This window comes from Kryptolebias marmoratus, linkage group LG2 (assembly GCF_001649575.2).
Source record: "Kryptolebias marmoratus isolate JLee-2015 linkage group LG2, ASM164957v2, whole genome shotgun sequence".
Lineage (NCBI taxonomy): Eukaryota > Metazoa > Chordata > Actinopteri > Cyprinodontiformes > Rivulidae > Kryptolebias > Kryptolebias marmoratus.
This window is the reverse complement of record NC_051431.1, coordinates 37811127-37827864: the sequence shown is the minus strand read 5'-3', so window position 1 is coordinate 37827864 and position 16738 is coordinate 37811127. Positions and strand designations below refer to the sequence as shown.

At 42.2% G+C, this 16738-nt stretch overlaps 2 protein-coding genes across 6 annotated transcripts in view; one reads left to right on the top strand and one right to left on the bottom strand.

Moving 5' to 3' along the window:
- Positions 1–8941, top strand: part of LOC108248866 (rho GTPase-activating protein 23-like) — a 183455-nt gene extending 174514 nt beyond the window's left edge. Inside the window, exons 23-24 of one of the 2 annotated variants that reach the window (XR_003040350.2) lie at positions 4279–4475; positions 4608–8941. Coding sequence is in view for 1 of the 2 variants with exons in the window: in XM_025011026.2 (XP_024866794.1) it covers positions 4279–4337 (59 nt within the window). In the remaining variant the exon portion in view is untranslated. Of the gene's footprint in view, positions 1–4278 lie in introns of both variants that reach the window. The other variant, XM_025011026.2, reaches the window with a different exon arrangement.
- The window catches only part of acbd4 (acyl-CoA binding domain containing 4), a 33077-nt gene that overhangs the window by 5653 nt on the left and 10686 nt on the right, over positions 1–16738 (bottom strand). The window contains exons 4-10 of one of the 4 annotated variants that reach the window (XM_025011027.2): positions 14623–14707; positions 11347–11467; positions 10723–10866; positions 8720–8802; positions 8407–8617; positions 6608–6825; positions 6470–6526 (exon numbers count right to left, since the gene is read on the bottom strand). In XM_025011027.2, coding sequence (XP_024866795.1) covers positions 6470–6526; positions 6608–6825; positions 8407–8617; positions 8720–8802; positions 10723–10866; positions 11347–11467; positions 14623–14707 — 919 coding nt within the window. Of the gene's footprint in view, positions 1–6469; positions 6527–6607; positions 6826–8406; positions 8618–8719; positions 8806–10722; positions 10867–11346; positions 11468–14622; positions 14708–16738 lie in introns of all 4 variants that reach the window. The other 3 variants (XM_025011028.2, XM_025011029.2, XM_017437913.3) reach the window with 3 other exon arrangements.

Below are 16738 nucleotides of genomic sequence, written 5' to 3'. Positions count from 1 at the left end.
TTTAAACAGAAAAGGTGTTATTTGTCCTATTGACATATAGGGGGCAGCAATGTGCTCGAGTTGCTGCTAAATGCAAGAAGGAGAAAAATTTAGCCGACACTCTTTACCAGTTGGTGGCGGTATTGATTCCTTCAGTTGTTTACCAACCACCAATAAAAATCAAGAAGAAGAAGAAGAAACAATTTGAGGAGTAGCATTAGCAATGTGGCAGAACATTTCGGGAGTTATGTGGGTGGCAGACAACAAAAATGTTTTTCAAGAGTAGTTGAGGGAAGAACCGAAAGTTAAACAACTAAATCAATGACGTCATGACGTCAGACAGTGTGCGTTTGCACCTACGGCCGGTGTTCTGACGATCTGTGGTTCCTCGTCAGATTTTCCTACCATAGCACGGTTAAACAGCTATGTCTAACGGTCGGTGCTACCCGTCAAAAACTGCTACTGTCACATTTACAAACCGAAAACTATAGCGGTTCGTGTTAATGTTAAATATCATCGGATACTGAAGTGGAAGCTTAGGAGTTATGCTTAGCATAGCACTGGAACAATTTATATCCACGATGAAAACCTTTCTAAACCCACAAAAATCACTTCCTTCATCAGAATATCCTACCTGTTAAATATAAGCGGGTAGCTTATATGCTATGCATTAAAAGCAGCAAGTGTCTGAAAAACATTACAACTTGCATACAAAAACTTACAAAAGCAAAAAAAAATACTCCAAAAACACTCCACAGAAATACATTTCACTTGTCTGAATTTTTTATTTACAGATATGCATCTTTTAATAATTTAAAATAAAAAATTAAATGAGAAAAATCTAGTTATTTCCATGCAGTGTCCAGAAAGAGGTGTTGTTCAGCTTGTAGGGCACCACAACTGCTTCCACCCACCTCCATCATCATCATCATATGAAATAACTTTGTCACAACAAAAAATAGTGGCTGGTAAAATATTTGAGTGGCTGGTAAAAGATTTTGTCCACCAGCCACTATGGCTTCACTGCAGACGCTGCACCAATCCGCCTGTCGATCTCCCACTCCATTTTTCCCTCATTCGTGAACAAGACCCTGAGATACTTAAACTCCTCTACTTGGGGCATGACATCTTCAACCGACCTGGAGAAGGCACTCTATCCTTTTCCGGCTCAAGACCATGGCCTCGGATTTGGAGGCCCTGATCCTCATCCCGGCCGTTTCACACTCAGCTGCGAACCGCTCCAGCGAGAGCTGTAGATCAGAGTCTGATGAAGCCAGTAGGACCACAACATCTGCAAAAAGCAGAGACGCAATCCTAAGGTCACCAAAACGGATCCCCTCAACACCTTGGCTGCGCCTAGAAATTCTATCCATAAATGTTATGAACAGAATCGGTGACAAATGGCAACCTTGGTGGAGTCCAACTCTCACTGGAAATGAGCCCGACTTATTGCCGGCAATGCGGACCAAGCTCTGACACCGGTCATATAGGGACCGAACAGCCCGTATCAAAGGGCCTGGTACCCCATACTCCCGGAGTACCCCCCACAAGACTCCCCGAGGGACACGGTCAAAGGCCTTCTCCAAGTCCACAAAACACATGTAGACTGGTTGGGTGAACTCCCATGCACCCTCAAGGACCCTGCTGAGGGTATAGAGCTGGTCCAGTGTTCCACGACCAGGACGAAAACCGCACTGCTCTTCCTGAATCCGAGGTTCGACTATCCGATGGACCCTCCTCTCCAGAACCCCCGAATAGACCTTACCAGGGAGGCTTAAGAGTGTGATCCCTCTGTAGTTGGAACACACTCTCCGGTCCCCCTTTTTAAATAAGGGGACCACCACCCTGGTCTGACAATCCAGGGAAACTGTCCACGCAATATTGTAGGGTTGTGTTGGTCGCGTTAACCAACACAACCCTACAACATGCAGAGCCTTAAGGAACTCCGGACAAATCTTATCCACCCCCGGAGCCTTGCCACCGAGGAGCTTTTTAACCACCTCAGTGACCTCAGCACCGGAGATTGGAGAGCCCGACCCAAAGCTCCCAGGCTCCGCCTCCTCAATGGAAGACGTGCCGGTAGGATTGAGGAGGTCTTCGAAGTATTCGGCCCACCGACCCACAACGTCCCGAGTCGAGGTCAGAAGCACACCATCTTCACTATAAACAGTGTTGGTGCTGCACCGCTTTCCCCTCCTGAGACGCCGTATGGTGGACCAGAATTTCCTCAAAGCCGTGCGGAAGTCTTTCTCCATGGCCTCTCCGAACTCCTCCCATGTCCGGGTTTTTGCCTCAGCGACCATCCGAGCCGCATGCCGCTTGGACTGCTGGTACCTGTCAGCTGCTTCTGGAGTCCCACAGGCCAAGAATGTTCAATAGGACTCCTTCTTCAGCCTGCCGGCATCCCTCACCGCCGGTGACCACCAGCGGGTTCGAGGGTTGCCGCCACGACAGGCACCAACCACCTTGTGGCCACAGCTCTGATAAGCTGCCTCAACAATGGAGGCACGGAACATGGCCCACTCGGACTCAATGTCCCCTGCCTCCCCCGGAACATGTTTGAAGTTCTCCCGGAGATGGGCGTTAAAGCTCCGCCTAACAGGAGACTCCACCAGACGTTCCCAACAGACCCTCACAATACGTTTGGCCTGCCAGGTCTGACTGGCATCCTCCCCCTCCATCGGAGCCAACTCACCACCAGGTAGTGGTCAGTTGACAGCTCCGCCCCTCTCTTCACCCGAGTGTCCAAAACATGCGGCCGCAGATCAGATAAAATGACAACAAAATCAATCATTGAACTGCGACCTAGAGTGTCCTGGTGCCAAGAGCACATATGGACACCCTTATATTTGAACAAGGTGTTCGTTATGGACAATCCATGACGAGCACAGAAGTCCAACAACAGAACACCGCTCGGGTTCAGATCAGGGGGGCCGTTCCTCCAAACCACACCCCTCCAGGTCTCACTGTCATTTCCCACGTGAGCATTGAAGTTCCCCAGCAGAACAAGGGAGTCCCCAGAAGGGGCACTCTCCAGTAACCCTTCCAAGGACTCCAAAAAGGGTGGGTAATCTGAACTGCAGTTTGGCGCATAAACGCAAACAACAGTCAGGACCCGTACCCCCACACTTAGGCGGAGGGAGGCTACCCTCTCGTTCACCGGGGTAAACCCCAACGTACAGGCACCAAGATGGGGGGCAACAAGTATGCCCACCCCTGCTCGGCGCCTCTCACCGTGGGCAACTCTAGACTGAAAGAGTGTCCAACCCCTCTCAAGGAGACTGGTTCCAGAGCGAGAGCCGTGCGTTGAGGTGAGCCCGACTATTTCCAGCCGGAACCTCTCAACCTCACACACCAGCTCAGGCTCCTTCCCCACCAGAGAGGTAACATTCCACGTCCCGAGAGCCAGCTTCTATAGCCGAGGATCAAACCGTCAAGGTCCCCGCCTTCGGCCACTACCCATTCCACATTGCACCCGACCCATTTAGCCCCTCCCATAAGTAGTGAGCCTATGGGATGGGGGACCCATGTCTCCTCTTCGGGCTGTGCCCGGCCGGGCTCCATGGGTGAAAGCCCGGCCCCCAGGCGCTTGCCAACGTGCCCCACCTCCAGGCCTGGCTCCAGAGTGGGGCCCGGTGACCCGCGTCCGGGCTAGGGAACACTGTTTCCAATTCTGTTTCTCATCATAAGGGGTCTTTGGGCTGCACTTCGTCGGGCCCCTCACCTAAATACTGCTAAATACAGCTCTGAATCAATGCACAATGAAAACTAGACCACCTGTGTCGGTGTTTAGAGGGGAATGTGATTAAAAATAATTCAACCACCATTTTTGGGAATGTACATTTTTTTGTTTTGTTTTTTTCTTAATGAACTGTTTATCAGAATTGTTCTCAATAAAATGTCCGTTTTGTCAAACTTTAAATAATCAGTGGATTACAAGTTTTTGTATAGGTGAGTATCTCTTTGGTTAATTTTTTTTTTTCTGATTGTTTTTGACCCCCTGCTGTCAATCAGAGGACAGCAGTCTGAGCTGTTTTATGTTGAATTTTATTCACCTAATTTAACACAGAGCTGTTAAACTGTTTTCCTGTGTAGGAGGTTCAAGTCTTAAGTCTTTGTTTAGACACTGAGGTCTGTGAAGTCATTAAATGTTGTATATGCGCCTTTATTTCTCTCATATTGCATCTGTTAGGTATTAAGATCATTAAGAGATAACTCAAGAAAAATGTATCTCAAATGGCTCTGAACCATGTTATTGTCAGAATAATAATGATGTTCAATGTCTGAATGTTTTTACAGAAACACCAGCAGGTCTGCTGATGTATTTAGTGAAAAAGATGACATATTCCAGACATTAACATTTTTGGGTACACAATTTACCACCACGTGTGAACAGAGGTGTCAGAGGTGACCACTTTAAGTCAAAGACTGTAGCTCCAACCTACTACATCTACACCCTGGTCTGAATGTGGACCAAACTGGACCTTTCTCTCTGGGTGAGGAAATTCTTTAAGAACATATTAAAATCATATGAAATTAGAACTAATGAACCTTTTTTATCCAAACTAAAAAACATGCTTTAGATAGTTGAACAAATAATCAGCTTTGTGTTGTGTTGTGTGTTACAGGTGGATTCCAGTTTCCTGCTTGGTTCTGACTGCGGATGTGAATGTGGTGTATTTAGTTAAAAAGATGGCATATCCCAGATTCATGTTCAGTTCTAACATGTAGATGAGTCTGTTTTCCTGTCACAACACAAAAAGGCACAGATCACAGAGAGGCTGCTAGCTGCCAGCTTCCACCACCATGTCCTCTCATCTTTCTATTTCTTCACCAGACTAATTTTTAACCTCTAAGTTAGGACTTTGCTTTAATCACTAAACATTTTCTTTGGTAAATTTGAGATGTTAGAGCCACATATGGGTTCACTGAACCTTTAAAGCTGCAGGTAATTTACCTCTTTGTTTTGGGAAAGCAGAACAGAACTGAGGTCACAGTCAAAAGTACAGGAGAACAAAATCACACCTTGACATTTGCATGAAGATACACACACAGAAACAGCACACAGAGCTGAGCACCAAACAGGACATCAGTAGGTCATTTAGACATCTGAGCATCCTGATTATTCTGACATTAACATGGTTCAGAGCCATTTTAGACACATTTTTGTAGACTTCTCTCTTAACAAACTCAATTACCTAAAAGACTCAGAGAAAGAAAAATGAGGGGACGTATACAATCAGTGTCAGATATACTGGTGTAGAATCGCAGTCATCCAGGACTAGGCAAATCCATACTAATAAATAAATAAAAGCAACTGGACTTCTGTTTTGTAGTTGTAGACGCTCCTCTTCCCATGGGGGCGAAAGCTTTTTTTTTTCCAGTTTTAAATTGACAAAGCTCTGCAAATGGGAAGTGAAACATCTTCACCTACAGAATAGCTTGGAAGTCGTTTTTTTGTTTGTTTTTTTTTATATTTTGGGGGGGATTAATCAGTGTCAGAGCAATTTTAACCTGTAAAATTCCCCCACACTAAAGCACAGAGCTCTGACAGCTGTCAGCTGTTTTACAGCTTCACTGTGAACATCAGCTCTGTGTTTAATCTGGTGAATATAACGCTGTTCAGATTGTTGTCCTCTGGTTGACAGCATATTATAGCTTACAGTGACCGCAGCAGGTCTATAGAAGCTAATGGAAGCAAACATTTTCAAGGTTTTTGTTTCATGAACATTTTTTAAATTCTGGTTTACATTTTTGAAAAAAAATCTTTTTAGCCATACTTTTATATTCTGTGTAAAACCCAGTATAATTTCACGGCTTGATGAAATATGGGTACCGTATTTTCCGGACTATAAGGCACACTTAAAAGCCTTCAATTTTCTCAAAAAACAACATTGCGCCTTATAATCCAGAGCGTCTTACATATGTAAGAAGTCGTACTGTTTTAGTACGACTTTGGTAAACTACAAAGCCACACCGCTTGCAGCAATAAGGCTCAGTTATAGTCGTGCAGGGCTCTGCGAATGGCGTGCAGACCTGAGTGAGCGGCGTAGGCGTTTATACTTGACGCTTACGTCGGTGCAGTATTCTGTGAGTTTTAAACCGTTTGATTATCTTTGTGATCTCTCATAGAGGGATCAAATAAATGCTGATACAGGTGAACCAGCTCCGTTAGAGCACCAAAATCGTCCATTATGAATGGAGCACGGTGCGAAATTACAAAAATTGGGAGGTGTACGATGATGCGCCTTATAGACCAGTGCGTTTTATATATGTCAAAAGTTTGAAAATGGACCATTCATTGATGGTGCATCTTATAATCTAGTGTGCCCTATAGTGCGGAAAATACAGTACTTTAAATTTACCAAGACTGAGGAAAAAACAACGTGTCAGAAACCACATTTCAAAGTCTCAAAAAAAAACCACAGTTTCCCATCCTGTGTGATTGGTCGGATCAGAACCCATGCTGTATGTCATGTCAGTTCCTCACCTGTTGTGAAGCTAAGGCTGCACACTGAAGGCAGGGTCTGCACTCAGAGTCCTGAGCCTGAAACACATACACAAACAGAAAGAGCCTTCGAAATGAGTCCCCAACAAGCTGAACACCTCCAACAGAAGGCAGACTTACATGTGAGGCAGCGAGCCTCTCCACCACCTCCAGCCTCTCCATCACACTCCTCATGTCCTCCCTGAGCCTCCGAAGAGCCAGAATGATCTGCTGCTGCAGGTGGGCATCATGCCGCCGCTCCAGCCCACCCTCTGACCCACCGCCCCCTCCTCGTCCGGCTCCACCACTGCCTCCACTGTCTGGGGCCGCTCGCCTCCGACTGCCCTGTGGAGCGCCACCTATGGACCATACCAAGTCCAGAATCATTTAGTGATGAAAAATGGAAGAGTTGGGTTGAAAAAAAAATTATGAACAATGTCTTGTGATATCATGAGATGTCACACTCAGAGTATCTGTTGGGGATGACACTCAGCTACTACCACAATAAATTTTAGCTCAATACCTGTAAAGACATGTCTGGGCCTCAGAGAAAACAACAACAAAAAGAGATTCAAATCTTACATTTAGGCAACATATCAAAAGGACAACAAATATAATAAAATTCAACCTGGCAAATTTTTGTCATATAAGGCCATTTTTCACTTTATAGTTAGCAAAAGTTTATATGCGTGCAATGGTCTTTTCTCATATATCGTATTGTTTTACAACCTAGTTGCATACAATAGCAAATGTATTAAAACCTATCAAGTCCCTTCAAAGAGGCAATTAATTTTTGGGACGAAAAGCCCTTTTATGTTCACTAAGATAATATCATCAGTAAGAATATTTTAGACTTTGAAAATTACCAGACATTTAGTTCTCATTCGTGAACTGTGTAATATACAGATTTGATGTATGTTGTGTGATGTTTTATGGAATGTTTTAGCAGTTGTATTTGTTATTCTTGTGCACTTTTTTAATGATTTTTTTTTATCTGCTAGAGGACAACAGACGGACATTACCTATTGAGATAATTCTGGCATATTTATGTTGATGCTGTGATCCACTAGTGTTGATTAATAAAAGCTTTAGTCTAGCTTTAATACAAGATTTAGTCTGATTTAATGTCAGACAGTGAGAAAAATAATGTTTCTGTCTTTTTGTACAATGGATAGAAACATCTGGTTTCAACAGTACGAAACGGCAGTCTCCACAACGAGCTGCAGAGACACTGAACAGACACATGGTGAAAGTGGTTTAAGGATCACTTCTTAACTCTGAACTGTACTAAACTGTACTGTGTCAATGTCTTTACAATTATATGGAAAGTTGGTAATGAATTTACTGTTATTAATTTTTTTTTAAAAAAGCAAAACAGTAGATGAGTTCAAATATTTGGGGGTTGTTTTGGACTCTCAACTTAAATTTGAGGCTCTTATGAGAAAAGTATCTAGAACCATTAAAAGCACTTTTAACTGCTATTATCTCAAAAGATTGTGTTCATCAGTAAAGGCTTCCCAGTTGTAACTACATGCTATGAATCTGTCACATCTTTCTGATTGAGGAACTGTTCAGGGCCAAACAACTCAATTTGCCTTAAAAGTCAATGTACAAACCAGCTCTGAAAGTCAAAAATCAATTAAGTGGCACCACTGCAAAATTCAAGAGAAGTATAATCTCTTATGCTTGGGCAGTTCTATATTATTTTTTCTTTAAATAAAATTATTTTAAAATGTCTCAGTGTCTTTATTTCAGAGGTAGAGCGTAAAATGATTTTAAATACAGCAGGACAGGAGCTCCAACAAGTGGAACAGTTAATAGAGAACGAAAACTATCGAGGTACGAAACATCAACTGGACAATCTTCCTTTTTGTTTCACGTTTGTCTAACAAATTTAAACTAAACTAAACACTGAGCATATTTCAAACACAGCAGCTTACACTCTCTCCAGTTATGGTAGGAAGCTTCTCTGCCAGTTTCCGGATTCCTCTGGGAAGACCTCTGCCCTCTCCCATCCTCTGCTCCTTCTCCACCATGACCCGATCCGACCTGTCTGCCCTCCAGGTGACCCTCCTGCTGATCACCCTGAGCTGGATACAACTCCGGGGACACATGGTCATTGTGAAAACCATTTGATTTGATAACTGGGATCTGTGATAATCAGAAGGTTTGGAAAACGTTTCAAAATGATTATCAGTAGATTCATTTTAGATGCATGAGACCAATCCACTGGGGGATGGGACTGAATCCTACCTTGATGTTACTCAGCTGTTCCACTGAATCCACAGAGTCACAGAAGATTTCACTCTCTGAGTCACTGGTCAACATCCCAGGGTCTGCTGCAGAAAAATATACAGGGACTTTAGTGAGGGACTGGGTGGAGACTAGAACCATGCTATACTAAACAATCTATGGTTTTCAAATGGAGCTAGGGATAATAGAAGGCATTCCAGGTGGTACTTGAAATTTGTTAAACATCTACTGAAAAATAGCATCCGTGCATAACTACTCTAAAATAAACAGCACAAAAATTACTTTTTTTTTTACTTTTTTTTTCAACCATTTATGTTTGGTTGATTATTTAGTTGTTGAAACAACACTTCTTGGCAATAAATCTTATACTGTTGAAAAACCTGTTGATTGCCCCTTAAATATTTGTTAGGAAGATGCATTTGTGGGTTGAGCAGCAATCTCAAGGGACACTATCCTACATGTCTTAGTTCTTTTTCTGCTTTGACACACCTGATTTGAATAACTGAGTAATTAACAGGCTTCTGTAGAACTCAAATATGAGGAACAAATGGTGGACTTATGTAAACAACAATGCATCATTAGTACTTTGTTGTACCACCTCTGGCTTTTATAACAGCTTGAATTCTCTGAGGCATGGACAAAATTAAACTACTGAAAAAACATCCTTCAAGGCTTTGTGTGTTTTTTTCCCATAAGGAAACCTGCCAAATCTTTTCTGCCAATAACAGCTTATTCTGCTATTGTCTCTTGCTTTGAGCTTCTGGTACCCTAGATGCTGACATTCATGTGCCAAGTACCTGTGAGCAACCAGTGGCAATATGGGATTGCCACTTGTTGCATACCCTCCTGGGTCTACGTCCTGGGAGGTTGGCCATAGTCCCATGAACCTTATACTTTTCATAAGCTGTGGTCAGAGGAACACGAAGCTGCTTGTAGATGGTCTTTTAGCCTCCATCTTTAACGTGGATATCTAAATCTGAGCTCCTCAGGCAGCTCTCACCTTTGCTTTCTCTGCTCCACTGTGGTGAACACAACCAAACCAAACTACCCAATGGCTGTTTGTTCTCCTTAAATAGGGTGAATGTAGCTTGAAGGCTCCTGTGATACTAATTAAGGTCAACACTTAGTTTGAAACATGACATGACTATACTGCAAAGATTAATTGTCTCTTTAACGGCACCAACAAATCTGTCTGTACTGATTTAGCATACTATTGTAAAATAAATAAATTCTTTCTTCACATTTTTTGTTTGTCCTTATCACATACTAATGCCATGCAGATATACATTAGACAATTGCTTTTAACTGTACCTCTTTTCACAAAAAAATTAAGCTTTGTTTCATTAAATTTATCTCCACCTGTACTTAAACAATATGGAAGTACTTAAAAACAGAAAGAAAATAAACTTGTTTTATCATCTGAAGAAAGAACACTGCAGCGAATAAAAAGCAATGAAGATGTGAGGAGAATAGACAAGTAGCTCCACATGTAGATTCCAGGTGAACTAATGACTAAAATCACCGCTGCATTCATCTCTAGCTGCACACTGATTGATAGGAAGATTGAGCATTTTTGGATGCTGCTCTTTTTTACATTGGAGGTCTGTTTAATCAGGTGACACCGCATTGTACATGTTACTGAATGGTTGCAATGTTTAACTACGGTAATCGTGTTAATGCTGAGTCAACATTCACACTTGTTTTTCTGTTTATAGTTTTTTTCATTTGCTATCTAGTTCTGCATACTTTGTGTTACTTTAACCATTCTCACATCAAAACATTCAGCTTGATCAGGAATACTGTGCTATGACTTTCAGTATTTGTAACTTTTATACTTTTTAACTTTATTTACAAAAACATTTACCATAGAAATACATTGAAATTCCACCTCCAAAACATTTATGACCAACAGTACTGCAGGTTCTCCTGAACGGACCGACAGTACAATGGGTTTTGTTGCACTCAAAGCAGAATCGAGGAATCAAACAAAAAGAGAGTCAGACCTATAGCACTGGGGATTATGTTGGCAGTGAGGTCACCGACTTCAGACACATTCAGCAACACATTTAGATCACCACCCTCTGACTTCTCTTCAGACGTTTCCTCTTCATCCTTCACATCTGTTTGACAGCCACTATGCTGGTGATCTACAGTAACATACAGAGACGCTCTGATTCAGACACACCCAGAAAAATCAACAAGTCAAAAATAAATACAAAACATGGAGGATGTTGTGTTTTTGGGCCACTTGTGGGCAGCAGAGAGATAAGAAAACATTCATAGTTTTAATTTCTAACCAAACCAAGGCACAATGTTCAAAGGAGAGCTGTATGAGATTCACAGTGTTATCATGAAGTTCATGTGAACTGTTGACGTTTTTAAGCAGTCAAACTGGCATTAAAAACCATTATCCATTCAACTGTGAAATACTTCCTTCAAGCACTCAACTTTACAACTATGACTTGAATCCAATTAAGGCAGTTTATTTCTCCATCAATGTAACTTTTTGTAAAGGTTTATGTATAAAGACAAAAATCTGATCAGGACTGAAGATCAAAACTTAGCAGAGGTACTAAAGTTAAAGGAAGTCCAACACCTTGGGTGTGTGTGTGTGTGCGCGCACTGACTTTGTGTGAGTGTGAGCAGTGACGCTGGAGGTTGAGGCATGTCATCAATCACTCTGTAGAGAGGCTCAAAATGGTGGAAGAGTGAGGCTGTTGTTTCGGTCATGGGCATGGTGTCAATAACCTGCAGAGACAGAACCAACAAGCTGAACTGAGCAGAATCCACTTAGCTCAGAGATCATTGAAACTTAGACCTTTTTTTCTATATTTACTTTCAGGAAACCAGATCAATGAAAAGGTTAAAATGCAAAACTAGAAAGTTTCTGAAGAAACTTAAACGGGACTGCATGTGCACATGTTCGTCCCGACTGACTGTCGGTGTGAGAGCTGGTCCGTTGTAGACAGGCGTTATGAAATGCTTATCGTCGACACACGAGGAGTACAGCCGTCAAGTTTGAACTTCCTACTGTGCAGAGTTTCAGAGCTGGAGCTCAGGGGCTCTTGTGAGCTTGACCTCTGACCTGTCTTATCTAAGCTTAAAAACAAAAAATTAAGAGTCATCCAGGTTTTTATGTCTTTAAGACATGTTTGTAATGTAAGTAAATGATTGGATTAATCAGGTTTCATGGATAAATATAACTGCGTGTCATCAGCACAACAATGGAAATGTATTCTTTGTTGTCTAATAACTTTATGGAAACATCAAGTAAAGGGAGGAGGGAGCCTAACCAGGGGTGAAGGGCTAAATATTTTTTCAACTTGTTTTTCTGGGTCACTTAGAAAACTTGTTTTTGTGAAATGGGGAATGACAACACTTATATTTTTCTGTGTGAACACTTATATTTTTCTGTGTGAACACTTATATTTTTCTGTGTGCGGACATCTGGAAGCCTGAGAAAGTGGCTGCCGGTACCGAACGCCTAACTCGTCGTATGCCCACACATTTCGTGATACATGCATACATAATATATCAAAACGTAGCTATTTCCGTGGGGTTTCAAGCCATGACCATGTTGTTTTCCAAGGATTTAACATTTATTCGAAACGAACCTCTGAAGCCACAGTCACCACTGGAAGACTAGCCTCTTTCTGCTACATTCCTTTGTAAACAAATGCTTCTTAAAAGGCACAGATTTGGGTCAAATGTACCTACATCTCATATCAAAACATTCGTATTTTTCCCCGCTTTCTGGTAGTACCAATGCTTTCTCTGGAAAACTTAAACTTCTGTCGCTACAAGCCGCCGAATGCGACGTGATACCGGCTACATTAGCTTAGCTTCGCCTTCTGTATTTGATTAAAAAAAAATGCTCGTAAAACGCTGAAAACTTCTCCTACAGACACGACACACATATCTAAACGAAGGTCCTTCTCTGCTCTTTCCGAAAATGTCTGTGTTTAAACTGTATGTCTTAGACTTTATTCACAACGAGCTTCTTCAGGCAACAAAATGACTTTTAGCAACAGTAGCTTCATTACTATGCTAACAACAGGCTTCTTTTTCTTCTTCTTCTTCTTCTGTTTAACGGTGGTTGGAAACAACATTGGGGTGCATTACCGCCACCTACTGGAAGGGAGTGTCGATCACAATACTGGTTTAAAAACAAAACCCTTCAGTTCATGTGAGCATAATAACATAAACTAGAAAGTTCCTGGAGAAACTTTGACGGGGCCTGCCACGGTGTGCGTCCGTGCTGAACCAAGATGGCTCCAAGAGCTGATCAGTTGCAGACAGAAATTATAAAGGGCTGGTCCTAAAGATGTGAGGAGTCCACCTCCGAAGTTTGATCTGTCTACTTTAAACGGTTGCAGAGTTGGAGCTCACGGGCTGTTGTGACCTTGACCTTTGACCTTGTGACCTCAAACTCCTTAGCATGGCTCCCTGACCCATGAGGGTTCTAGCTGTGATGTCTGACCTTTCTACGTTAAACGGTTGCCACATTAGAGCACGCACATGACCATAGATGGACCAGTACATTGAGAGCTTATCTTTTCAGTTCAACTCCTTTGCCACGTTACTGGAGGCAGTGTTTTACTTTGTCAGTCCATCCTTCAATCACTTGTGAACAAGACAAGATCTGTGAACTCCTCCACTTGAAGCAAAGACTCACCCCCGGACTCGAAGGGAACTTTCCACCTATTTCTGGTTGAGAACTGAGGCCTCAGACTTGGAGGAGCTTACTCTCATTCCAGCTGCAAACTATTTCAGAACACACTGAAGGTCATGACTTAAAGACGCCAACAGAACCACATCATCGAGACCCTGAGGTTCCCAAACCAGACACCTTGTTTGGGAACCTTTTTGTTTTGCCAAAAAAACTACAAGTTATAAAAAAGGCAGATGTAGATTTTTATGTGACNCATTAGCAGGATGACTTAGCAATAAGCAGGCCTGTGTATTAGCAAAGCCTAATACACACTGTTGAAGCATAGCTGAATGTACACACAGAGAAACCCACACTGAGTCTGTGTGATGTCATCAGAGGTCAGGCTGTGTGTTCTATTACCATGGCAACACAGCACCTGTGCGGGGCAAAGACGACACAGAAAGGCACAGAAAATTTGTGCGAGTACATGCAGAACAACCAGACGCTGTCCGAAAACTATACAAGATATCAAAAAGCTGCTTTGGTCAGTAATACTTGAATGTCTTATGGTGGCATGAAACTTTAAATTGCGTTTCTAGGTGAAGGTATGCTGTCGTAGTGAGCTTTCAAAAAACAGTAAGAGACTGATTTTTGGATCGATCTGCAATGTATTTCAATGAGAAAGAAAGTTCTGAAACGGGCAAACATACATGCCGAACAACCATTTGCTGTACAAAAACTATAGGACGTATTGAAATAATTCTTGGACCGTGAGCGAAAGGAGAGATTGGTTTTCATTACTTTAAAATTTCACATATATTATGCTTCGCAAGGCATTGTACTGCTCTCTATGCACTGCTAGCAGGCCCCAATAATAATAAAGAGACATTCTATCTGGTGTAGAATAATAGGTGCCTGCATGCATTGTACTGCTCTCTATGCACTGCTAGCAGGCCCCAATAAAAAAAACTCTTCACATAATTCAAACTGCTCAGTTCCACATTAAAGTGCATTGCAATTTCCATTACACCCTATCAATGAGACTATTACCCTAATGTCTGTGATATAGACACCATGGGTGCTTCGAATTTTGCACCTCTGATTTTGCTCTTCCATTTTATCACAATCAGGTGCTCATGTGTGGCAATATTGATAATATAAATGCAGCTTAAAAAGAATTGTCTGCCTCAGAAGATTATTTCTGCTTGAATAGGCAAATTTAACGGAGAGACTGAATGAATGATAAATGTACCTCCTGTGCAACTTTCTTCATTTCTTCCACATATGCAGCCATGGCACTCTCTGGACTCATCTGTCCCAGACGGCTCCATGCATCCCTGAGAAACACACACAGCAGTTTTTTAAAGACTTGACCTTTTTTTTGGCTAAAAGCAATTAAAGTGTTTCAAAAGCATAACAATGACAGCTTTAAGAGATGATCTTGATCTCAATGGGTGCCTAAAAGTGGAGAAAGCAGCAGAAGAGACAGCAAACTGAGCTGCTCCACCACCTCCACCTGTGTCCCCATATGCTATAGTGTCACTTCATGCTGCCCTAAAAAGAATCCTGTTAGGTTTAAAATGCAACGGGATCTTGAGTTGTAAAGAAAACCCTTCTGTTTCACAGATACACCAGCAACATAAGGGATGACAATGTTTTTTTGTTCGTTCTTCTTTTCCTCCCTGTTCTGTTCAGTGGCATGTTCTCCAGATTTCCTCAATGACTTGACAAAAGCCCAGTTAGTTTATCCACATGTTTGGAGAGCGTTTTTGATGTGTTTCTGTTCCTTTTCCTTCCCTTCTGTCCTCTTTGGGACATGTTCTAAAGTTCTAATGAAAGAAGGTTTGTGTTCCAGTGGGTGGTGAGAGTCAAACAGAAGGTGATCTGTATGGATCAGTTTCCTGTAAACCTCAATGTTGAGGCTTCCATCTCTTTCCATGTGCACTAAACAGTCCAAAAAAGGCAGCTTGATGTCATTAGCATCCTCTCTGGTGAACTTAATGTTATTGTCAATAGACTGTCAATTTCACCCTTGAACAAATCTGCATCCTGCTGGACCTCGGTCTTTCCATCACTTATTTCAAGCATGATGGCACTTTTTACAGACAGAAGCATAGATGTGCCATGGGATCTCAAGTGTCACAAATTGTGGCCAATCGCTACATGGAGGAGGGGAACAGAGAGCCCTAAACTCCTTCAAGGGAACAACACCGAGCCACTGGTTCAGATATGTGGATGATACCTGGGTCAAAAATCCAAGCTAAGGAAGTAGAAGAGTTCACCAGACACATTAACTCTACTGCCAACATCAAGTTAAGGTTTAAGTGAAACGTCTTCAGCTACAAAACAGAAGTTCAGTTGTTTTGTTTATCAAACCCTTTTTGGACTTGCCATATCCTGGAGAGAATCTACACCAGCAAATCTATAAGGGTACCCTTCAGTAGCAGCTGCTGAGCAAAAATATTTGTGGGGCAGACATTTATCTCCTGAATCACTAACCACACAAATTTTACAATCTGCGATACAGTTCTTTGCAAAAATGGATCTATGTTGCTTCATAATTATTTTGTTGCTTTTTTGTGCTCAAAGTTGATGCCTTTTTTCTCCTCCTGCTTGTTGACGTGTCTCATGAAAACAGTCCAGTCTAATAACTAAATCAGAAAAACAGACATCTCCCATCCTCTTATCCACCTCCCAACCAAAACAAGTTTTTTTTGTTTTGTTTTGGGGGTTTTTTAAACTGCGTAAAATAAAACAGACAGGTACACAGCTTTCTGGCTTGGATTTCTATTTGGATTTGAAGTCATTATCCTACAATAAAACTCCAGATTAACAAAGGTAAATAGGGGGAACAAAAAAATAAAATAAAACTGAAAAAGTGGTGCATGCATATATATTCACCCCCTTTCACTTTAAACCCCCAATCATTAGGTCCAGAAGTCACATAATTAGTTAAAGAAGTTCTACCTGTGGCTGATCTAAGTGTAGATGGACAGAAAATATACCTATCATGTTGGAGAGAATGTCCTGTTGTATGTCTCCCGTCTGTTTTTAGTTTTCTGTGTTCTGTTCATGTCTGTCTGCTCCAAGCTGCTGAATGATAATTTATCTTCTGATTTTAGTCTCACAAATGGATTTCTAAAAAGAAAATCTCCACTGTTGGACATAGCAGATTGTGCTGCAGCTATCCATCCATCCATCCATTATCTTCCGCTTATCCGGGGTCGGGTCGAGGGGGCAGCAGCCTAAGCAGGGAGACCCAGACTTCCCTCTCCCCAGCCACTTGGGCCAGCTCCTCCGGGGGAATCCCAAGGCGTTCCCAGGCCAGCCGAGAAACATAGTCCCTCCAGCGTGTCCTGGGTCTTCCT